Source organism: Carcharhinus amblyrhynchos, chromosome 4, assembly GCF_965287045.1.
Source record: "Carcharhinus amblyrhynchos chromosome 4, sCarAmb.v2.hapA, whole genome shotgun sequence".
Lineage (NCBI taxonomy): Eukaryota > Metazoa > Chordata > Chondrichthyes > Carcharhiniformes > Carcharhinidae > Carcharhinus > Carcharhinus amblyrhynchos.
Genome location: NC_137327.1, coordinates 90,933,688 through 90,959,070, shown reverse-complemented (window position 1 = coordinate 90,959,070; position 25,383 = coordinate 90,933,688). Strand labels below are relative to the sequence as shown.

General features: G+C 41.3%; 1 protein-coding gene across 2 annotated transcripts in view; it reads right to left on the bottom strand.

Moving 5' to 3' along the window:
• Positions 1–25,383, bottom strand: part of rab41 (RAB41, member RAS oncogene family) — a 46,541-nt gene that overhangs the window by 4,351 nt on the left and 16,807 nt on the right. Inside the window, exons 3-7 of one of the 2 annotated variants that reach the window (XM_080187523.1) lie at positions 19,656–19,709; positions 10,733–10,838; positions 4,822–4,933; positions 3,709–3,802; positions 455–521 (exon numbers count right to left, since the gene is read on the bottom strand). In XM_080187523.1, the coding sequence (XP_080043649.1) occupies positions 455–521; positions 3,709–3,802; positions 4,822–4,933; positions 10,733–10,838; positions 19,656–19,709 (433 nt within the window). Of the gene's footprint in view, positions 1–454; positions 522–3,708; positions 3,803–4,821; positions 4,934–9,185; positions 9,292–10,732; positions 10,839–19,655; positions 19,710–25,383 lie in introns of both variants that reach the window. The other variant, XM_080187524.1, reaches the window with a different exon arrangement.

Sequence of the window (25,383 nt, the reverse complement as noted above, 5' to 3'; positions counted from 1 at the left end):
CATTTTCTTCAGGTAATGTTGCACATCTTGCCCCCACAAGGAACTGAATTAATTGTCCCAAAACTGAGAAAGGAATGGTCCACAGCTATTTCAAAGAGCTCTAATACTTCATGATTATACAGAAAATACATTACTATATTAACACACCCCAGTTACTGTACGTAAAGGAAACTGTACCTATGTAACATTTTTAACTCAGTAAAATATACTACTTGACTTCAAAGAAGGAAATAACTAACCTTATTGAACGTCAATAACTTCAGAGCTAAAAAACTCACCCAGTCATTCATATTCTAATGTTGTTTAAATTTCTAAATTATGTAAAAGGAGGTTATTATTTTGAGTGCATCCTGACGAATAATAAAACAACTATTTTACCATAACTATTGGTTTGTGTTCTGACCTACAGCCAGATATTATTTAAAAAGTCACGGGAAAATGCAATGAAGGATACTGTCTTCTTTACTCTTTTCAGGTGCATTGTCCATGCCAGGCAGTGCAGCCGCCACACGTCGGAAAAGCTGAAAGAAAGGAGATAGAAGCTGTTGACTCAAGGCTAAGCGCAACAAGACTTAAGGCAACAGAAGACAAGCTATCAAAACAGAGCAAACTCACTCTGGACATGTGCTTTGTGGGATTTATCAGCAACTGTAACTTGTACCAAACTACCAATTCCACCTGCACCCTCACCTTCCCCCACTTTTACTCTATCAACTTGCTTTCACTAGTTGAAAGAAGAAATGGCTGATTTGGGACCACCTTGCTACAAATTATAAGATAGCTCAGTAATAAGTGGCATCTAGTACCAAGATATGACAAACCAAGCTTATTACTGTCTTCACTTGAGGGGGACATGTATTGTAGAGAGGTGGCCAACACAAACCGTTAGGGAATTACTTTATATCACAAGCAAATTCAATAACATACATTCACATTGCACATTTCTTGAAATGCCATTTCTTCACAGTGATTTGAAGAAATAGAGTTTGAGTCAGACAACTGGAGGACATTGAAGTCTTGAGAGGCTTTCAGAAATAGTTAAGCAAGGCCGTGGAGAGATAGTTTTTTTTATTTAATTCATTGGCAAACACATATGGTGGATTATCAGTTTCTAACCACAGGACTGATTTCTTCCATTTAAGAAAGGAACCAATATGTTTTAACTAATGTCAACATTTTAAAAGTGGTAAATAAAAGTAAGGGAAAATATCCAGGAGTCACAAAACAGAAAAAAGCGATGGCCACTGTCAGAATGGTACTCCAACAATGTATTTCCATTGATAATCCAGTTTCTTAATACTGACCGAGCTTAGCATCTTCTCCAATTCTGCACCGCGTACCTTGCTTTGGCACTTCAGTAACCCCTCCTTCCAGCTAACATCCTCATAACTGCAAAATGTAAACTACTTTGATCATTTAGCTTTATAAATATTTAGAGCAATAAACATTTAGGAATTTAGATAATTACATAATACATCATGTTGACTAGCTACAGAAATTCATAAATTTGGTCAGAGGCAGGAACCTCAGGAAGAATCAGTTTGTGGAAATCCAAACTGTAAACAAACTTGAACTCAAATTTAAACTGAATATCATTTGTACCTTAGAGCAATCAATTCATGCCCTGAAAAATCAGCTTATTCGGGGCAATAGCATAAGAAACATCTCCCATCTTCCTCAGTAAGAATTTAAAGTGGGGCCCAGCACCACACTTCACATGCCCCAATAGGAGTTTTTAATGTGGGGACCCAACACTAACAACCCCCTCCCACCAGAATACCTATCTTTGTAAACTCATCTAAATATTTTTTAAATAGCTTAAGGAGAATGGTCTTTAGAGAGAAATGTCACAAATTAGTAAATAACATCCTTTGATTCTAGAGTGGAGTGTGACTAAAATACTGAAATCTGCAGTTTTCAGCAGACTATAATGCAATTATTCAAAACTGACAGCATAATTTATAAGGGAAGTTATAAGGGAATGCAATCTTTCTAATTAGACATTAAGCCGGGTCCTCAGGTGCTTTGTTCAGATGGATGTAAAGATCCATTGTTTTGCTCAAGAGCAAGGATTATTCCCAGTCTCTGGGCCAACATTCCTTAATAAAAATATATCATTCATTCATCTGCTGATTGTGGAATCTTGCTATTTGAGAATTGGTGGCATAGTTTACTCAATTAATATTAACTTCGGGATGTCCTGAGAACACGAGATGTCTTTTAACTGCAAGAACATTGGTAGTTCGGTGGAGGTGCACATGTCCTATGAAAAAGGTAGTATCCCAATATTTTGGGAAATATGAAGATTTACATTTTCTTTGCTTGATATCTTCAAATAGATTGCTGGCCAAAAGGAGAAAATATTTCTTAAAACTTGATAAACTTCTAATGTTAAACCATTTTTGTAGGAACATTTAAACAGAAGTAGGCTGTTCTGTCCCTTGTGCCATCAATTAGATCCTGGTTGATCTGCATTTTAACTCCGACTATCCAACTTGATCCTTCAGCACTTAATACACTTGCCTAACAAAAATCTATCAATTTCAACGTTCAAATTTTTAGTTCACTGAGCCTCAACTTTTTGGGGAAATAGTATTTCAGATTGCCAATACTTTTGTATGAGGAAGTGCTTCCTTATATCACCTCAATAGAGTAGCTCTAAATTAAGGTTATGCATTTTCTTCTGCACTCTCCCAGAAGTAGCTTTGAACCACCCCATGAAATCCTCCAAATTATCAATTAGTTCATCCATTAAATATTGAATAAAAAAGGAATACAATAGTTCATGCAATATGTCTTCATAATTTAACCCACTTAGCCCTAATCATTCCAGTGAATCTGTGCTGCACCCAATTCAAGGCTAATATGGCCTTCCAGACTTGTAGAGCCCTGAATGGATCGTAGTATTCAAAACAAAGTGTAATCTGAGCTTTCTTTTGGCGTTCTCTGCCTGAAGGAAAGTCTTGACTCACAGTGCTGCAATCTCAACCACATGTAGGCTAAGGAGGCAGATGCCAATCCACCCCAGCCAGAATAGGAATCAAATTCCATATTGTTTGCACCAATCTGATGCACACCAGTCCATTAAATGAGCCAACACTGATCTTTTTGAGATTTAAAGTTGACATGGCAATTTGCAATATTGAACTCCATCTGCCACAGATTTGTCCAATCACTTAATCTACCAACAACCTCTTGTAGCTAATTGTTGTCAACAAACTTGGATATATGGTTCATTATTCCTTTATCTAAATCATTTATAAATATAGTGAAAATCAGAGGCCCTAAAACTCTCCATATATTGTATGAGACATAACAGCAGTGTTAAACTACGTAAAATGCACAACATATTATTCTGCTGCTAAGATGAGGTTTTTAAACAACAACTAGTCATTGGCTAGGTCAACATTTATTGCTCATTCCTAGTTGCCTGAGAAGGCGGTGGTGAGCTACCTTCTTGAACTGCTGCAGTCCCTGAGTTGCACAGCTTTGCATTTGTAGTAACATTGACCAGTTGTAATAAATAAATAATTGGATAATTTTATTGTGTATTTAAAATATAAATTAAATAATAAAGATTCATGTATTAAGGCAAAAGCTTTATACATTAATTTAGCCTGCTTCACAGGAATCATTTTGCAAATTTAGGGTAGCACAGTTTCAAGCCCAAGAGGAACCTTTTAGCTTTTTAAGCGTATGTGTACCTACCTGCTTGACATTATATCCTGCTTTAGCGCTGGTTTCAATATACATTACATTCAGTTCCCTTGCTTTCCTCTCGCCCTCCTCCATTGAAACCTGCCTACAACAATGGAAATGCAACACCATATCATCACATGATGAAAGGAAAACCAAAAACTGTGACATTGTAACATACCCTAGAAGTAAAGGGATTATTTGATCTATTAATGGTTCCAAAGAAACTTTTTGTTTTTCTTTCACGTGATCTGAGTGCCATCTACAAGGCCAGCATTTATAGCCAAAAGGCCAAGAGGGCGAGGCAAAGATCAAGTGTAGTATTGACATGCTGTACTTGAAGTCATTAGGTTACATTTCAGCTTCATTTGAAACAATTTTTAAAAGCTTTTGGCTAAGATGCAAGTGAGATCAAGACTTGGAGGAGGAGCTATGCCCACTCCAATCAACTTGGTTCATGTAGATGAAGCCCAAGACAGGAGGTGAGAGCCCTATCTTATCAGCTTGGATCGGGAACGTCTCACTTGTGGAGACTCTGAATTGGACGTGATTTGATAAATTGGATTAAAACAAAAACAAAAAAAATTTGTTGTCCTGCCCGAATCACCCCTGAACTGAGTGGCTTGCTTGGCCATCAGATTACAGCCGTTAAGAGTCAATCACATTGCTGTAGGTCGGAAGTCACATGCCGGCCAGACCAAGTAAAGATAGCAAATCAGATGGCATTCTGCAACAATTGCTGATCGTTTCATGGTTGCCATTACTGAGACTAGCTATCCAATTCCAAATTTATTAATTAAATTTAATTAAAAACCAGCTCCCTCGGAGAGAATTGAACCTGTCACCAGATCATTAGCCTCAGTCTCTGGATTACAAATCCAGCAGCCGTCAGCCCATCCCTACTTTGCTCGTACCACATCAGATGTCTGGTGCATATCTCATGAGACGCTATCTATGACACCTACATTATAATTTATTAATCACCTCATTTAACAGATGAATTGTAAGAAATTTACCAAAATACAGTTCACACCAAATAAAGTCATCACTAACATCAGCTAAATAAAAGGTGAGCAAAGTATACAAAATAAAAAGGTCACATGAAAATTAATTTAGGCTTGTTACCTTTTGTCAGCTAGATCAGTTTTATTCCCAACCAGCATAATGATGACATCACTTCCTCTTTCTGTCCTTACATCATCAATCCATTTTGAAGTTTGTTGGAAAGAGTTCAAATCTGGAGGTATGGGAATGGCACAAAAAGAAACAAATAGTCCAAGAATATAGCAGTACAACTTAGATAATTATTTTCAATGCAAGAAGGCTGTTAGTGAAAATCAACAAATGCAATGTCCAAGTTGCTTGGTGTGGGGTTCATTTCCATTCTGTCCAAACTCCAGGCAGCCTTAGCTGGGTTAAACCACATATGCAAAATTAAAAATCTTTAGACTAAAGAGTTTCCCCAATGACCAAGTAGCATTTTCACAAGAAATCTAGCAGCAGTAGGCTTTGCAGATATTGTCCAGAGACTGATAATCTTAGCAATTTTAGATCCAACTGTTAATTACAGTCACCTTAGTGGCTAAAGGGGATTTCCAATTGTTTCTCTGCTCATGCACAAGGAACTCACTTTCCATGCAAAAAAAGCAGCTAGCTGACATCCAAGACTGACTCTACAATCCCCCCAGACACATTTGCCAATGCATACAGCAAAATGTGACAAAATTACAACTATAGCATGAACACTCAACTTTCTCACTCTGCTTTTCTCACTTCTCACTTCTACCCCATTTCTCCTTTGTTCTCCCCTTCACATTCCACTCTTTCCTCCAGGGCTCCTCTCCAACTTTTAGTCTCAGGTGCCAACTTGCTTAGTAATTAAATTGAGTAAGATAATTGCAGTTTAAAGCCCTAATAGATTGTAATCTAGACTGACATTTCAGTGTCATTCTAATGAAATATCAAAATATGACAAGGCTCAGTTGCCGTTTTTGGTGGAAGCAGAACGTGAAGGGAGTTTTCTGAAGTATCCTGACAATCACACTTCAAAAAACCCTCAATTACGAATGGTCACCCTTAACTACCACTTGAGATCTGCACACAAATTGGCCGCTACATTTGTCTACAAAACAATTATTAATTGTCTGTAAAGCCCTTTGGAGCATGAAAAGGATTTGCTGATATTAATGTTTTTCTTTTCACTCCTTTGTTCCTCTGTTCTATAACCTTTGAATCATTTATCACCTGCTTCTCCTTCTCTCAATTCTCTCTCCTTCATGCATCCCCCTTCTTCACTTCTCTCTCCCTTTTACTCTTTTCTTCAGTGATGATCCTCTTTCTCCCAACTTTTATTTCTAATTCCCACCTGCCTCCTCCTCTTTACTACCTCTACCTCTTTTCATTTATTTTCTTTTCAATTTTCTCGTTTTGGGGGAGGGGGAATTAATGATAGAGTCCCCTTATATTCACCTTCATCCCCTCTGCCTCAACATTCAAAAGATTATACTCTTTTGTCTCCAATATGATGCCCTCACCAAATATTTCAACTGGTCTTCTCCCCTTTTCAGCAACCTGAAGGTATAATTCCCTCCGGGCTACCCCAGTCCACTCCTCAATCACCCCCAAAACAGCTCCCTTATATCACTTCTGTGCAAACAAAGCTGATGCAACACATGCCTTTGAACCCCCCGCTGCCTCCACCTTCAAGACTTCAAACATTCTTCCAACAGAAAGTGATTTACTTGCACTTCTTTCTATTTAGTATTCTATATTCATTACTCACAATTCCTTTACATCAGAAAGGCCAAATGCAGATTGGGAAGTGCTGTTCAGTTCACAAGCTTGACCCAAGCTTCTGGGCACTTGTCATTTTCCGTCCAACTGCATCCTTTTTGTCCTTTGCTTCTTACATTGTTCCAGTGAAACTCAAGGGATCAGCACTGCGTTGTTCGATTAAGCACTTCACAGTCATTAGACTCCACTTTGCGTTCAACAATTTCAAATCATTAATAATAAAAAGGGGTGGGATCCAGGAGTTTTGTTTTTAGACAGTAGATATTAGTGTTGATTCTGCTTTCCCCATTCACAGCTCACCATCATTCTTTTTGGCTCCATCGCAGGTCTCTTAATTACTGTTTTCTCTCCTGCCCCCTTTTCTGGCCTCTATTTACTTAAAATCTGTTACATCTTTAACTTTATCACTTCTGAAACAACCTGAATTATTAACTGTTTTTCTCTCAAGGACTGTCAGACTTGCTGACTATTTCTAGCAGATCCTAATTAATCCAATTAGGACATGCCTCAACAATCTACACACTGGAAGAATGCAGCAGAAATGGAATTGAACAGTGAACTGAAATTTGCTGTACACCCACAAAGATCAGCAGCAAAATTATCTGCTGGGAAACCAACTGTTTCAGCCAGTGGGTTTTTCCATAACCATATTTAAGCTGGAATTTCTTTCTTACCAATTGCTCCCATTCCTTTCCCGCCATAGTATATCAATTACTCTCTCCTGTCTTTCCTCAATCTACAACGCATGGGTCTTTTTCCATCCCCTAGCCCCAACCAGACTTACATCACTTTCCCTACATGCGAACAGGACTCCTGGCACCATGAACTTAATCATCTAACATCAGAATGTGAAAGTGTTATTAATAAGAAAATCATGTTTTGATTTTAACTCTGAAAACCCTTTAAAATTCACAACTGAATAAAATAGTTCCTTGCCAGCTAAATGCTGAGAACCAGATGAATTGGCATGTGCAGCGCTGGTAACTTGGGATCACAGTATGCAGTGGTGACTTGATCAGTCCCTGCTAGTAACATCTAGCAAAGAAAGGAAGCATTTGCATCCAGGAAAGCAAGCAACACCAATCAATGCAAATTCCTCACCAAGGAGAATGGTCCACACAGAGGGAATATAGTTTAAAACCTAGGAGGAAGGCAGGAAATGATAGAACATTTTCACTAAAAGGGGTTTAAAAAAAAGCATTGTAGAGGGTTGTCAGGGAAGACACCAAAAATAGATGCCAAATAGTTTCAAGAGGCAATAAGACATGTTTCTCATGAAAAATGGGATCGAGGTACACTTTAGAATTCTATCAAAAAGAAATGGCTTGGCGGGTGCAAAGGCACTTATTTTTTGTTTCTTAATGGGCCATAACTTTCAAGCTTCAGGGTAGTGTAACTGGGGGATACCCAAAGATGTGGTGGGTGTTCCACCACAAGGAAGTTCCTAGGAAAATTTGCATAGCAATTGCTTAAGAAGTGAAATCTTACCTTGGGCAATCACCCTGCACTGGAAACCATCTGAAAATGCAATTTAAATTACAAACATTGGATGCTTCTGATGGTGGTACATCAGTTACCCAGAAAAGGTTAGGACAAAAATCACTAACTTCTGGATAACTATGAAAGAGAACACCCCCTCCCCCCACACAATCTCAAATCTACACAAAAACTCCCCACCTCCCACCAAATATTCCAAGCTGCAATTCTCCACCTCCCCTCCCCCACCCCAAGGCCTGCCTTCCCTCACCGAAGCCTGTCCCCACACCCCGGGGCTTCAAGGTCCATCCCCCTCCCCACAGGTACCTGACTCGTTCCTGGAACCTGACCCATCCCCAACCCTGACTGCAAATAGCTCCCAAATTCTAACCCCCCCCCCCCCCCTCCCCAACCCCAGATCTTACCTTATGCACTTGCCTTATCTCAGGCCTATCACGGACTTTTAAATTTGCTTGAAACTTCAACTTGTCTAGTTCAGGGCAGCTAGTGCTGTAAAAAAGGCGTATGCCTCCTTACATCTGGTTGTGCTGCCCTCCACGATAGGCCCTGGGGACGTGATGCATTGCCTGGATCTTAGCTGGCCTAAGTTGGAAAGTTGGGCAAGATAGGATCAAAAAAGTTTCAGATAGGAAAACAGTAGAGTGGCAATTCGACTCCGATTGCCACTCCCGGGAAGTTCAAGCCCATTAATTATTGGCCCCAAACAACAGACCAGATATCCATGAAATGCAAAATCAAGTGCATTAATTTGGGATCAAGTGCACATAAGGGATAAAATGGGGGTCTGTCCACAATGTTCTAAAACCTATTATAAGCATATTTTAATATACACACTTATTTTCAGACACCCACTTTCAAACATTCATCTCCTTTGGTGCAGGGAGTGGACAAACAACTCTGCAAGGTTTCTTCTTGCAAAAACAGCCATATTTTAGAATGGACACAGCAAAGTCACCAATCATTACATTTCAGGATCAAAGAGGAATGGGATGTTGCACTCTGAATTCATTGTCATATGCAGCACTATGGCATCACTTACAGTAATTCCATCTTTACATCACAGGGGATGTAGTGGCGTTCCTAACTATATTCTATTATGGATATTAGTAAGAGCTTAGACTAGCTGTGATAAACAGAAGTGTGTCATGCACAGGAACATAGTGGAGTATGAGAAAGAATTAGCAGGAATTTGCACTCACTTGTAATATCATAGACTACAACAGCAATAGTGGAGTCACGGATGTAGCTGGGAATCAGACTGCGGAATCGCTCTTGGCCGGCTGTATCCCAGAGCTGCAGTCGAACCTGCAGAGACCAGGTCCAGGACAGCAGAGAGAGAGAGAGAGAAAAGGCAAGGGGAAAATGACAGGATCAAGGACCAATTTCAATCAGCACAGCAGAATGCCACTCACTGGGAGCAGGTCAGAGTCTCCACTATTGTGTTTCATGATAATTGGATTTAGTTAGAAAGTCTGAAAAGCTCAACAAGCATTTTACATCAATCTCATCTCAGGCCTGCAGAATGAAACTTGCATCTGCATCCCATGACAATTCAGTAACGTTTTTTTTTTAAAAAGATCATTGGTAACTTTCCTGAAACACATGGAATTGTCTTATCAGGTGTCAATTATGTAATTATATAAGAATTTAATTTGTGCATCCCTGCAACAGCAGGCAGAAAATTAAGTTGATAACTTGAAACTGTTGCTGTCATAGCTGCGATTTAAATAATGGCATGCAAGTGTGGCAAAGTGACAGTCACAAGCTAGTTCAGTACACATTACACATTTTAAAGGTTCAGACACACTACCTTTTGAACTCAATTGTGTAAGTGTTGTGAAACTCCCTTGTATACGTCTGCTACTATATGCTTTAAACGGTTCACCTGATAAGAACACATTCCAGTCAATTTTCTTTAGGATGACTGAAATTCATCCTGTTTGGGTTGCATTATAGGAAATATTTTCGATGCAAGTGACCCTTTAAATAGTACTTATTTGATAACACAAGGGAGATAATCTCAGCTTCAATCCTTTCTATTCCAGGTCTCAGAAATATTGCAGAATTAAATCAGTTTTGGATGGAACTACAAGAAAAAGAAAGAAAACAGCAGTCCTCTAACAAGCAGCTGCATCAATGTGATATGAGATAAAGAATTGAATGCAAACACTAGAACTGTCTCATTTCTCTCTAGTAGCTGCTAAGAGTTGCTTTGAGTACAGTAATATACAACGGCTCTGCAGTTCTACAACACTGCTGAGGCTAAATACATAACTATTCAAATAATATTTAAATTGTGGATAAACTCAAAAATCTCAATTTTTGGCAATTGGAAGATATGCCATCTGTGCAAGATGCAAAATGGGCATTCTACCAGGGGGTACAAGAGTGAGTGACACATAATTCTATATCAGATTAGACCTAGCTTCTGAAGGAATTCAGAGAAAGCTTTGCACTAAGGTGTACTATGAACCTCTGGGGCTGCCTGATGATGTCAATGGGTGCAAGTTAAACATGTTCCATTCCCAGTTGCATTAATCTTCACCTTAAAGGAAAAATTTGTTCAGTAAGTTACACCAGCAAGTAGCCACACAAAAAGGCATTTTATTAATATTGCCTCAAAACCTATGAACCTGAGTGGTTACTTTGAACAAAATAGTGCGTTAATTGACAGATAGTCCATATATTGTTTTATTAAGAGTACAGATTGTACTGGAATCAAAACGCACATACACCGAATACCTACTTGTAATATCAAACACTACAACAGCAGCAGCCGAGTCACGGATGTAGCTGGGAATGAGGCTGCGGAATCGCTCCTGGCCTGCGGTGTCCCACAGCTGGAGTCTGATCTGGGGGTGGAGGAGCAGAGGGGAAAAACCAAATGGGAAAACAACACAGGAAAAATACACTGAACGGTAAAGTAAACAAAACGAAAAATGCAGGGAACCTAAAAACCTGAAAAGCAGAATGGTATTTTACAAACCCAGCACAACCTCCACAACAAGTTTGTACATTCCGGTAAAAACATAGGTAATGAAATAAATGGATTTCCCTTCCTTCGTCCTCTCATGAATGTGCTAAAGCAGAATTGGACCCTATTCCGCTACATACACCTAGTCAATGAATCTCAGATAAAGTTCAGCAAGGCATCCAGTCATTCAATAAGGAGAATCATTGGTATTTTAGGAGTTTTCTCATGCCCTCTCCTGAAAATGCAAACACATCCTGGGCTACAATTCCACAGATGTTGGCTACTCTCTGGACTTATCCAAGTGACATTCGTAATACTGTTAATCAAGATAGCCAATTCCAACACAATATTCAATCATAAAAGCATCAGAGCTGAGCACAATTTTGTCCTCCTTCAACTGTCACACAGGCACTATCCATTAGGGAATACTAGATAGCAACCAGAAGTATAATCATGACAATTTTAGCTCTCTTGTAAACTAGTAGTTGTTTGGCTCAATGGAGGAGACCAACAATAGCCTCTGTCTTCATGCCACAAATGGCCCTTGAGCTGGAAAAGCAAAGAATCTTTTTACAGAACGTGCAAATGAATGAGGAGAACTCATCCCCAGTTTTCCCCTGGATATATCTTAAGCAGCTCTGTAAGCTACCAAAACAACCAACTGATGTGTCCAGGCCTCAGCTAATACCCTCTTTACCTAATGTTCACTGTCCAATAATTGGCAAATAATAAAAGTGTATTGTTAATAGTTCCTCAACTATAGTCTCCTTTGTTTGGTACGGTTCAGATTGGGAATTGAAATGGAAGTCAAATCTGTATCTTATCATCTGTGGTACTAACCATCAGCAGTGTAACAAGCAGTATTACCACACAATTCTCAAACTTATTCATAATTTAATCACTGACAACATCTCAAACACTAGACTTTGGGAGGATATCACAAAAACACCCAAAGTTATTCTATTCTTGGACAATTGGGGGATGTTCTTGTAATGAACCTACATTATGAAAATCCCCATAGAAGGTTCCAAACTCTCCAAGGCACCTGCTAAACCAACCACCTTCACCTACAAAAATTCAAATAGTAGATCTTGCAAGAGATGAGATGCAGCTTATATTTCATTAACTGGCCGAAAAATAGCAAACTGTGCTGAGGGGACACTGGTTTCAATTACACCCTTCTCTGGTTTTTGTACCAACAGTTCCCTTAGATAGGGATCTTGAGTACGATGCGGAGATTAGATGTTCTAGCTGACAAAACAGGAAATTAATTCTCCATGAATTACATTCTTGTGTCAGCCTTAACAAATTTTGGTAGCTGGCTTCAGGGCAGCACACGTTCAGGCAATCATACCTGCCTTGTGAGCTGCAAGTTTACACATTTGGCCCAGAGGCTACAAAGCACAACATTACCCAAAAGTTCTTCCAGGCAGTAAAAAAGGAAATAAATTGTAATAAAGCTAAGACAAGTAATATCAAATACAATGCTAGTGGGAGAATGGATAATCTTCAAAATTTACCTCCAATAGTTAGTGCAATAAATAGCTGAAGCGCCACAAGCTATCCAGGCAAGTTCACATTTCTCGATACAGACAGACCATGTTAACAAATGTTCTACATAAGTACACTCAAAAAACTAAAGGAAGGGTGGCATTAACTTGACAATGTTTAATTTCACTGTAAAGAGTAGGCCCTCTTTTAAACAGTTATGATTTCTCTGAATAAATTGTATATAATTAAGCTTAAAAGGGAAATTAGGAGAGCCAGAAGGGGTCATGAGAAGGCCTTGGCGGGTAAGATTAAGGAGAATTCCAAGGCCTTCTATAAATACGTGAAAAGTAAAAGGATGAGAAGAGAAGGGATAGGACCTATAAAAGGTGAAGGGGGAAAGGTCTGTGTGGAACCAGAAGAAATGGCAGAGGTGCTTAATGAGTACTTTGTCTCAGTATTCACGGTGGAAACTGATCTGGGAGATTTTGCCACAGATTTGCAGCAGATGGAAAAGATTGAGTATGTGGATATTAAGGAAGAGGATGTGTTAGAACTTTTGAATTCTATCAAGATAGATAAGTCGCCGGGACTAGATGAGATGTACCCCAGGTTACTGTGGGAGGTGAGGGAGGTGATTGCAGAGCCCCTGGCGATGATCGCTGTGTCGTCAATGGAGACGGGAGAGGTTCCGGAAGATTGCAGGATTGCGGGTGTGGTTCCTATTTTCAAGAAAGGGAACAGTGATAGCCCAGGAAATTACCGACCGGTGAGTCTGACCTCAGTGGTTGGTAAGTTGATGGAGAGGCTTCTGAGGGACAAGATTTACAAGCATTTGGAGAGGTTTGGCATGATCAGAAATAGTCAGCATGGTTTTGTCAAGGGCAGGTCGTGCCTTACGAGCCTAGTTGAGTTTTTCGAAAATGTGACTGAACACATTGACGAAGGAAGTGCAGTGGACGTGGTGTACATGGACTTCAGCAAGGCGTTTGATAAGGTCCCCCATGCAAGACTTCTTGAGAAGGTGAGAGGGCATGGGGTCCAAGGGGCTTTGGCCTTGTGGATCCAGAACTGGCTTGCCTGCAGAAGGCAGAGTGTGGTTGTGGATGGGGCTTTTTCTGCATGGAGGTCAGTCACCAGTGGAGTGCCCCAGGGATCTGTTCTAGGACCCTTGCTGTTTGTCATTTTCAGAAATGACCTAGATGAGGAAGTGGAGGGATGGGTTAGTAAGTTCGCTGATGACACGAAGGTCGGTGGTGTTGTGGATGGTCTGGAAGGATGTCAGAAGTTGCAGCAGGACATAAATAGGATGCAGGACTGGGCGGAGAAGTGGCAGATGGACTTCAACGCGGATAAATGTGTAGTCGTCCATTTTGGCAGGACCAATGGGATGAACGAGTACACTATCAAGGGCAGGAGTCTTAGTAGTGTTGAAGAGCAGAAGGATCTTGGGGTCCGGGTCCACAGGTCTCTTAAATCGGCCTCGCAAGTGGAGGATGTGGTCAAGAAGGCGTATGGTGTACTGGCCTTCATTAATCGAGGGATTGAGTTTAGGAGTCGGGAGGTAATGCTGCAACTTTATAAGACCCTTGTCAGGCCTCACTTGGAGTACTATGCGCAATTCTGGTCGCCTCACTATAGGAAGGACGTAGAAGCTATTGAAAGGGTACAGAGGAGATTTACAAGGATGTTGCCTGGATTGGGAGGCATGCCTTATGAAGATAGGTTGAGGGAGCTGGGACTCTTCTCCCTGGAGAGACGAAGGTTGAGAGGCGACCTGATAGAGGTTTATAAAACGTTGAGAGGAATAGATAGGGTGGATTCTCAGAGGCTATTTCCCCGGGTTGAAATGGTCGCTACGAGAGGACACAGATTTAAGGTGCGGGGAGGCAAGTACAGAAGTGATGTTAGGGGTAAGTTTTTCACTCAGTGGGTGGTGAGTGAATGGAATCGGCTGCCGTCAGTGGTGGTGGAGGCAAACTCGCTGGGGTCTTTTAAAAGACTTCTGGATGAGTATATGGGATTTAGTGGGATTGGGGGTTATAGATTGAAGAACATAAGAAGAACATAAGAAATAGGAGCAGGAGTAGGCCATCCAGCCCTTCGAGCCTGCCCCGCCATTCAATAAGATCATGGCTGATCTGTCGCTGCTCAGTTCCACTTTCCCGCCCTCTCCCCATAACCCTTAATCCCCTCTCCTATTAAAAACCCATCAACCCGCGTTGATTGGTCTGTGGATTGGTAGGTGTTGATGTGATCGGCGCAACTTGTGGGCCGAAGGGCCTGTTTGTGCTGTAGTGTTCTATAATGTGTGGAAGGGTGAGTGGGAAACTTTGTTAGCAGCCTTTGGGATCTCACTCTTCCAGGTAGTTTATAGATCTGCCACTGTGGTGAGAGCAGGTAATTGCAAGCAAGTGTGGTGAATCATGTAGACAGTAGGGACAAACATTGAACTAAGGGCAGAGCATAATGAGAATACACAGATAAGATTGGGTGACAGTTCTTTAAAAAAAGAGCAAGTTAAAAATTGAAGGGACATGTAAAATTTTTGGTTTGAAACTTGAGTGTTACTTCAGAGCAAATTCAGAGCTGATGCCACTATGAGCACACCAACTTCATAAAATTGCTGCAGCTAAATTGTGTGTCCACCATCACCTTCTCAAAGTACCAAGGAGGGGAAATGTGGTCATGTTCTCGCTGCTAGGAATTAATAAGAGAATAAAATAACAAATAAGAAGCTGGGAGTTTTGCAGATATGTAAATTAGTGCACTTAGCAAAAGTTGATTACAGCAAGGAAAATACAAAAATGAATTATTGGAGAACTGGAGGCAACACAAAATGGAGGAATTTAATGGAAATTTAGCTACAACTCCAGGCAACACTGGGAACTGAAATTCTTGTCCATTAAAGATCAGGAAAATTATCCTGCCCTAAATGGTATGCATCCAAGAATTCTGAATAAATTGGGGATAAGATGTTGGAAGAACAGGTTAAAGAATTTTAAAATGAGAATTGCGTCAAAGGACAAGAGTTGAAAATGTCACACTGTTATTCAAAAAAAAGAAAAAAAGAGAATAAATTATTTGTCTTAATCTTGATTATGGACAAACTTCTAAGGTTAAAAATTACTGCTAATTCCAAAAGTAGGTTTGCCACAGCTTGGATATCCTATCTGACCCACAATCACATCAAGTGGGGTTTTGTATCAGCAGCAGTTACACCTCTGATGTGCATAACATGGACAGAACTTAATGAAGGCTGGAAAAGGGCTAATTAAAGGCAGTCAGACTGAACTTGTATAATGCAGGCTGTATTTGAGTTAACTGAATTTTTGAGGAAATAGGCTGTGTCTTGAAAAGTGGAATTTGATGGGTCATAAAAAAAATAGGCATAGGACATTCAAACCAATTTTAGTCAGTCATTCTATAAGATCATGGCTGATCTGATTGTGGCCTCAACTCAATTTTCCTGATTGTTTTAATCCCTGACACCCAAATTTAGATAATTCAGCCTTGAACATATTCAGTGACCCATGCTCCATTGCTCTCTGGGGAAGAGAATTTCATAGTGAGAAGAAATTACTTCAGAAGATGCCACAAGACCACCTCAAAATTTAAGACAGTAAAAGAATTGTAGCAAATATACTTGGTGTTGGGACAGTAAGAGAAGACAGTCATTGGGGATAAACACGTGTAATTCGAACTGACAGAATATGGTGTTTCAATGGGATATTTGCCGTGAACTCTTGCTTCCTATTTATATAAATAGTAATTCTAAACACAAAAGGTTATTGCCATTATGATTGGCTTAAAAATTGGAACTTCAACTGTGGTGCTTAGCTATGGGTTAGATGTTCAGTGGGAGTCAGATATCTGAGTTCTGAGATCAAAAGCAGGAGCATCAAAAACATTTTCTCCCTTAGGAATTTTTAAATGGAGAACTTACCTGTACATTCAGGGAAACAAGCAATTTCAAAAGATTATTCAGAAATGAAAAGGGAAATGATCTACCAATTCTTGTTGAAATGATGCATACCTTCATTATGAACATAAGAACATAAGAAATAGGAGCAGGAGTAGGCCATCTAGCCCTTCGAGCCTGCCCCGCCATTCAATAAGATCATGGCTGATCTGTTGTGGCTCAGTTCCACTTTCCCGCCCTCTCCCCATAACCCTTAATCCCCTCTCTTATCAAGAACCCATCAACCCGCTTCTTAAAAATATTTAGCGAGGCAGCCTCCACCACTTCAACGGGCAGAGAATTCCAGAGATTCACCACCCTTTGAGTGAAGAAGTTCCTCCTCAACTCCGTTCTAAACCGCCTCCCCTTTATCTTGAGGCTGTGCCCCCTAGTCCTACTGTCTTTTTTGAGCGGGAAGAGTCTCTCCACTCTATCCTATCCATCCCATTCATCATCTTATACGTCTCAATGAGATCTCCCCTCATTCTTCTAAACTCTAACGAGTACAAGCCTAGTTTATTCAGCCTCTCCTCATAGCTCAATCCCCTCAACTCCGGTATCAGCCTAGTAAACCTCCTCTGCACTCCCTCCAGGGCCAAAATATCCTTGCGCAGGTGCGGCGCCCAAAACTGCACACAGTACTCCAGCTGCGGCCTCACCAATGCCCTATACAGCTGCAGCAAGACCTCCCTACTTTTATATTCAATCCCCCTCGCTATGAAGGCCAGCATCCCATTCGCCTTCCTGACCACCTGCTGCACCTGCAAGCTGGGTTTTTGCGACTCATGCACAAGGACCCCGAGGTCCCTCTGCACCGTCGCCTGCTGCAGTTTTTCGCCACGTAAGTAATAGTCCTTCCTACCATTCTTCCTACCAAAGTGGACCACCTCACACTTGCCAACATTAAATTCCATTTGCCATTTCCTGGCCCATTCGCCCAGCCTATCTAGATCCTTCTGCAGACTCTCCACACCCTCCGCACAATTTGCCTTTCCCCCAATCTTGGTTGCGTCCGCCCTATCAAGCAATTCCCTTCAAGATGCCTCGCAATTTCCTGCTTAATGGTAGGTTTAAAAAATTTTATTTTTTAATAATGGGATATGGGCATCGCTGACTAGACCAGTATTTATTGTCCATCCCTACTTGCCCTTGAGGTGGTGGTGTGAGCTGCCTTCTTGAACTGCTGCAATCCACAAGGTGTACGTATACCCACAGTACTTTTGTGGAGTGCCAAGATTTTGACCCAGTGACAGTGAAGAAATGGTGATATATTTCCAAGTCAGGATGGTGAATGGCCTGCAGGAGGATTTCCAGATGATGGTATCGTGAGGTATCTGTCGTTCTAGCTCTTCTAGATGGCAGTGGTCATGGATTTGAAAGGTTCAGACTAATGAACTTCAGCAAGTTCCTGCAGTGCATCTTGCAGATGGCATACATGGCTGCCACTATACTTGGTGGTGAAGGGACTGAATGTTTGTGAAGGTGGTAGGAATCAAGCACACTGTTTTGTCCTGGATGGTGTTGAGGTTCTTGAGTGTTGTTGGAGCTGTACTCATTCAGGCAAGTGGAGAGTATTCCATTACACTTCTGTAAAAGAGGTTGCACTGCTCCATATACAACACTGCGTTTATTATTTTAAAGTTTATTTATTTAGTGTCATAGGTAGGCTTACCTTAAGACTGCAATTAAGTTGTTGTGAAAATCCCCCAAGTACCACATTCCTGCACCTGTTTGGGTACACTGAGGGAGAATTTAGCATGGCCAATGCACCTAACCAGCACATCTTGGAGTGTGGGAGGAAACTGGAGCACCCGGAGGAAACATGCGCAGACACAGAGAGAACATGCAAACTCTAAGCAGACAGTGACCCAAGCTGGGAATCAAACCTGGGCCCCTGGTACCGTGCTCACCACTGTGCCACTCATTGCATCAATGGACAGAGCATCATGTCAGCTTAGGATTTAAGTAGGCAATTTCAGGTGTATCAAAGCTTTCCTTAGTCTTCCCTAATCTGAGCAACCAAATGAAGTCATATTCAGATTAATAAATATGGCCTGGGGAGTCAGGAGTAAATGAACCTGCTTCAGAACTACTCAATTTTTACACGAGTAACCAGCTCCAGTCTCACATGTAGATATTTGCATTAAAAAAAAAATCAGGAGCAAAATTCCTGATTATTTTAATACCTCTCACCCACTTTAACGTCTAGTTTATTTGACTGCAGGTAATACATCATAGATAAAAGTAACAAGACTGGAGCATTTTAGTGCAGCTATCTGCTGATAATTATTCAAAGAAAACCAAAGAGTGTTTTTGAGACTCAATTTAGTTGAAAGATGCACATGTTGTATAGCAATGGATTTTTCAGTTGCAAATTAACTCATCTCAACCAGGATCATGACAGATGTTACACAACCTGTCTCAGTGGTTGGTACTCAGGCTAGGTGAAAGAGAAACTAAGATGGATCCCATGTTCCTGTACCCTACAATCTGTAACCCGTTTTCCTATGCTGGATATCATGTCTCAAAATTAGGTGAAAACACCAGGCTCTTAGGAGTTCTACTTTACATGAATATCCTATTCACCATTTATGCTCACGAAACATGCCTAGTTGAACAAGATACTTGAAGGCAACTAGTGTTAATGAAATCACACACTAGTATGGGATAATATCTTCAGGAGAAAAAAAAGACAAGGGTATTATGGTGTTATGATTCACAGTAGTGTACAAAATTAACAACCTAATAATTGCAAAACCCTTTCTAATACTCTGATAAACAAACTGTAACAGAGTAATTTCCCTTCAATACAGCCAGTTTTCTTAATGCAGAATTAATGCAACTCATGTAGTACTTCTCGACAATCAAATTTCAATCACAAGAAAAATTCACTTGCATCGAACACCAGCTCATAACCTGTAAATGGTTTCAATTTATTATTTTGATTAAAAATAACAGATTCTGGAATATTTCAGCAGTAGTTCAGAGGACAAGGAAATATATCTGCCTCAACACAGGCAGATTCAGCAGGCAATTGCCATAATCTGTAAAATTAAAGATTTCACACATTTTAATTTTATTCCCGTCCTGCTGACTGGCTCTGCTGAAGAAGAAATCCAGAATCATTCATTGAGCATTCCCCATGAAACAACCAATGCCTTTCAACCAAACTTAAGGCTAAAGTGTGTGTATACACAAGATGAAAGCACAAGTACTCTTATTAGCTATAAATGTGACCATACTCACCGTCCGATCTTCCAAATACATTGTTTTCGACAGGAAATCAATTCCAATTGTTGCCTGGAAACAAAACACCACATTAGAAGGAAGCAAAAAAATCTACATTAATTATAGGACAAGTGATGACAAATTAAAACTTCACAAGTCTCAAAAGCAAACAGTTAGATTTTAGAAAAAGTTTTCCTCTTAGGACAGATTCCCAGCGAAAATATTTGACTTAGCGTTACCTGGTGCACTTAAAAAGGGAGCTGGATGATCACCTGTTGAAAAGTCAGTTTAAGAATATAGAAACATTAATGGTGTTGTATGACTCTTTTCCCCCTAGAAAATAAAGTTAGTGCAAAAAATTGAGATTTATACTTCTCTTCTGGATGCTATGAATGCACTTAGAACTCCAAAATGGTCTCTGTGATGCAAGTCCGCATTTCTGGGGTATGTCATTTCAGGCATTGGCAGACATAATGAATGGTGGTTGGAAATACACATAATAGGCAGATCACATAATCCAAGTAAAATGCTGATTTGATAACATTTTGGAGTTCAGTTAGCAAGCCAATACGCTCAACCTCATAACTGAAGTACACATCCAACAGCAGGACCCTCCCCCCACCCCCGATATTTAAAAGTGTAATTGACTACTTATAGATTAGTTGCCTGTTCAATTCTTACGACAGTTACTTTGGTCCACAAATATTTGGTGCTTTATACCAATATTTAAAACTGCAGAAATCTAAAGGTGTGGTGCTGCTAAAGGTACTAAAGGTGAGTTGGCCCTGACTTGATGGCTTCTGCACAAACTAATTGTTCTTAAGACATGTGCATCATGGTAGGCATTCCCCTTGGAATACAGCATGACTCAGAATGAACAGAAGGCAAACAGGGCAGGACAAGCTGCGAGAGAAAAGAGAACAACGACAAAGAAAAGCGTTCTCAGGAGGAAGCCCCTTTCCATCTGGGGTGTTTACGGAACAATTGTCCAATGTGAATCTCAGCAAGGAGAAATATGCATGACGTCTGCTTTTCAATAAGAACAGTTTCAGTGAAACTGGCCAATTGCTGTAGCCACAACTACAACTTCAGAACAGGACATGGATCACATTCCAAGTGTCCGAGAATGTAACCGTAGCAAGTAACTTTTTTTTTTGCAGCTGGCTCCTTCCTGGCTTTAGAGATATTTACAACATCTTGCTGTCTGTCACCCACTGTTGCATATGGTAGGTCACTGAGTCACAATATGTAATGAAAGCCAACTACATTTCATTCTGTTTTGCCAGTTGGAGTGATCACGTTGCTTGTGTAGCATTACATGCTTCCCTTGCAAGGTGCAAGTGCTACTGACTACACACATTAATTTGCTGGTAATGCATATCAATTTTCTCTGTAGTGGAAAGAAAACCAATTATATTCTCTCCAGGTCCAGTTGGTGTGTGACCATGGGCAGCAAATTATGCAGCCGATGCTTAGTTCAATCATAATAGTCTACTCTGCCAGCTAAATTCGACTTAGCGCAGTAAACTGAAGAGTGGCTACAGGGTGAAAGAGGCTATTCAGTGATGGTATGACTGACAACTTTAATGCATAGCCAATGCAAGTGCATCATGCATAAAAACACACATGCTGCCTCACAAAATGCAACAGAATAATGTTCGTATTACACTGGAGAAGTGCTACAGTATTCAGAGCAGGAAAGGTCTGTGATCCTGCATGTCCTGCTGCACAACTTTATAATTAGAGATAACTTTTGCCACCAGCTAACTGAAGTACAGTTGAGGAGCAGGAGCACTGGGAGGGAGGGAGGAGGAAGAGGAACAGATACTAAAGTTACAGGAAGGGAGGGAATAACCTAAACAGTCATTTATCGGATGGGCTGACCACAAAGAATTCAAAGTGTGACACAAGTAACCACAACCTCAATTCTCCATTCACCAATATTTTCACTTTACCGTTCCTGTCACCAAACATCTCAGCATTCATTTAGCCACAATAAATGCCTTCACAAAATAAACATTCTAAAATAAATTGTTTAAATAGCGCCACTGTCTATACAAACCGCTTACTAATCACCCTTGAGAATTTCTTTAGTGCCCATTTTCTGTGTATCTGTCCGGCCATCAAGCAGCTCTGGGTTTAGAAAGTCCAGCTATGGACTGCATCATCTTAGCATGGGTGGCAAGCAATAGGGGCAATGATGCATATGGCAGGAGGACAAATGTTGTCTGCATTTGTCCTCCTACCATACGTAGAAAGAACAGGTCTGTGCTCCATGGAACTACTGCCACTTAAGAGTCATAGTCATAGGGACTTGCAGCAACTGAAGGGTAAATTTTATCTTTTTATTATGGGCAGCACGGTACCACAGTGGTTAGCACTGCTGCCTCACAGCTCCAGGGACCTGGGTTTGATTCCCGGCTTGGATTACTACGTGTACTGTTTAGACATTCTTCTCGTGTCTGTGTGGGTTTCATCTGGGTACTCTGGTTTCCTCCCACAGTCCAAAGATGTGCAAGTTAAGTGGATTGGCCCTTAGGGTCCTGAAATGCTTAGGTTATAGGGATTAGTAAAATAAAATATGTAGGGACATGGGGGTAGAGCCTGGGTGGGATTGTGGTCAGTTCAGACTCGATGGGCCGAATGACCGCTTTCTGTACTGTAGGGTTTCTATGATTTCTATAAAGTCATACAGTCCATTGAGTCTGTACCAACAATAAACACCACTAAAAGTGCACTGATTCCATGTGCCTGCTCTTGGCCCACATTCTTAAATGGGTTATGATATTTCAAGGGTTCATTCAAATATTTTTTAAAAGTTGAGATTTCCAGTCCTCCTACTATCTTCCCAAGAAGTACATTCCAGATTCCCACCACCCTCAGTGAACAAGTTTTATCTTAAATCTCCTCTGAATCTCTGCCCCTAACCCTGAAACTATGCCCTCGAGTGACCCTTCAACCAGTGGAAACAGCTGCTCCCTACTCACCTTGTCCATACCCCTCAATCATGTCCCCTTTCGGCCTTCTCTGCTCTGAACAAAACAATTTAAATCTTTATAGTTTCTCCTTGTAGCTCAAATCCTATTCACATGCTCTGCTGACTTCAGGGATCTGTGAATAAGTACCCCAAGATCTTTCAGTTCCTCTGAGCTTCCCAGTGTCCTGCCATTCATTAAATACTCCCTCATCTTGTTTCTTCTTCCAAATTGCATGGCCCCACACTTATTACGGTTAAATATCATCTACCACTGTTTTGTCCACCTGACCAATCCATCTATATCTTCCTATAAACTACGATCATCTTCTTCACTATTAACCACCCTACCAATCTTGGTATTGTCTGCAAACTTGCTTAACATTAAATCCCCACGCACCCACCCCACCCCCTCCACATTTTCATCAATATCATATATATATATAACAAGGGTCCCCGTTTTGATCCTTGTGGCACGCCACTGGACTCTGGCCTCCGGCCTCCAGCCTTCTATCACTATCCTTTGTGTCATATCACTTGGCCAATTACTATCCATCTCACCAAGTTTCCTTAAAATCCATCTGCTTTAACCTTTGTCATCAGTCTCCCATGTGGCAGACTGATTGCAAAACTACAAAGAACAAACAGTCCCTATAGCCCACCATGCCTGCACCAATTACGTTGTCTTATCTAGACCAACTGCGTGTATCCCTCTATTCCCTGCCTGTTCATGTATCTACAGTAAAAAGTCTGACAACACCAGGTTTTAGTCCAACCTATTTATTTGATAATATTCTCACAAGCTTTCGAGGGGTTACCCTCTTCGTCAGGTGAATGGAGAGTTCTGGCCTCAGACAGAGCATATAAAGCACAGACAGTTTAGAGATTACTGATTAAAATGCGAATCCTTACACCTAACCTGCTGTTCAAGACCTGAAGTGGCTGACAATGTGAGTGGTAGGAGCACTGATCACAGTTTAAAGAGATGTGTATTGTCTCCAGACAGTACAGTAAGTGAGGTTTTGCAAACCCAGGCAAGTCACGGGGGTTACAGATAGTGTGACATGAACCCAAGATCCCTGTTGAGACCGTCCTCATGTGTGCGGAACTTGGCTATCAGTCTCTGCTCAGCGACTCTGCGCTGTCGTGTGTTGTGAAGGCCGCCTTGGAGAATGCTTACCCGAAGGTCAGAGGCTGAATGCCCGTGACCACTGAAGTGTTCGCCAACAGGAAGGGAACAGTCTTGCTTGGTGACTGTCGAGCGATGTTCATTCATCCGTTGTCGTAGCGTCTGCATGGTCTCCCCAATGTACCATGCTTCGGGACATCCTTTCTTGCAACATATCAGGTAGACAATGTTGGCCGAGTTGCAAGAGTATTTACCATGTACCTGGTGGATGGTATTCTCACGTGTGATGATGGTATCCATGTCGATGATCCGGCATGTCTTGCAGAGGTTGCTGTGACAGGGTTGTGTGGTATTGTGGTCACTGTTCTCCTGAAGGCTGGGTAGTTTGCTGCGAACAATGGTCTGTTTGAGGTTGTGTGGTTGTCTGAAAGCAAGAAGTGGGGGTGTGGGGATGGCCCTGGCGAGATGTTCGTCTTCATCAATGATATGTTGAAGACTCTGGAGAAGATGTCGTAGCTTCTCCGCTCCGGGGAAGTACTGGACGACGAAGGGAACTTGTCCACTGTGTCCCGTGTTTGTCTTCTGAGGAGATCGGTGCGGTTTTTCGCTGTGGCGCATCGGAACTGCCGATCTATGAGTCGAGCACCATATCCTGTTCTTACGAGGGCATCTTTCAGGGTCTGGAGGTGTCTGTCACGATCCTCCTCATCTGAGCAAATCCTGTGTATACGGAGGGCTTGTCCATAGGGAATGGCTTCTTTAACATGTTTAGGGTGGAAACTGGAGAAGTGGAGCATTGTGAGATTGTCTGTGGGCTTGCGGTACAGTGAGGTGCTGAGGTGACCGTCCTTAATGGAGATGCGTGTGTCCAAGAATGCAACTGATTCTGGGGAATAGTCCATGGTGAGTCTGATGGTGGGGTGGAATTTGTTGATATCATCATATAGTTGTTTCAGTGATTGTTCACCATGAGGCCAGAGGAAGAAAATGTCATCGATGTATCTAGTGTACAGCATCGGTTGAAGATTCTGTGCAGTGAAGAAGTCTTGTTCGAACCTGTGCATGAAGATGTTGGCATATTGAGGCGCAAATTTGGTCCCCATGGCTGTTCCATGTGTCTGGATGAAAAACTGGTCGTTGAAGGTGAAGACATTGTGGTCCAAGCACAACGCAACGCCATCCACGCTCTCAAGACAAACCGCAACATTGTCATTAAACCAGCAGACAAAGGAGGGGCCATCGTCATACTGAACAGAACGGATTACTGTAAAGAAGTGTACCGACAACTAAACAATGAGGAACACTACAGACAATTACCCACAGATCCGACCAAAGAACACGCTCGTCAACTCAACAATCTGATCAAGACCTTTGATCCGGACCTTCAGAGCACCCTCCGTGCTCTCATTCCACGTACTCCCCGCATTGGAGATCTCTACTGCCTCCCAAAGATTCACAAGGCAAACACACCTGGCCGTCCCATCGTATCGGGCAATGGAACTCTGTGAGAGAACCTCTCCGGCTACGTCGAGGGCATCCTGAAACCCATTGTACAAAGAACCCCCAGCTTTTGTCGCGACACTACGGACTTCCTACTGAAACTCAGCACACATGGAGCAGTTGAACCAGGGACACTCCTCGTC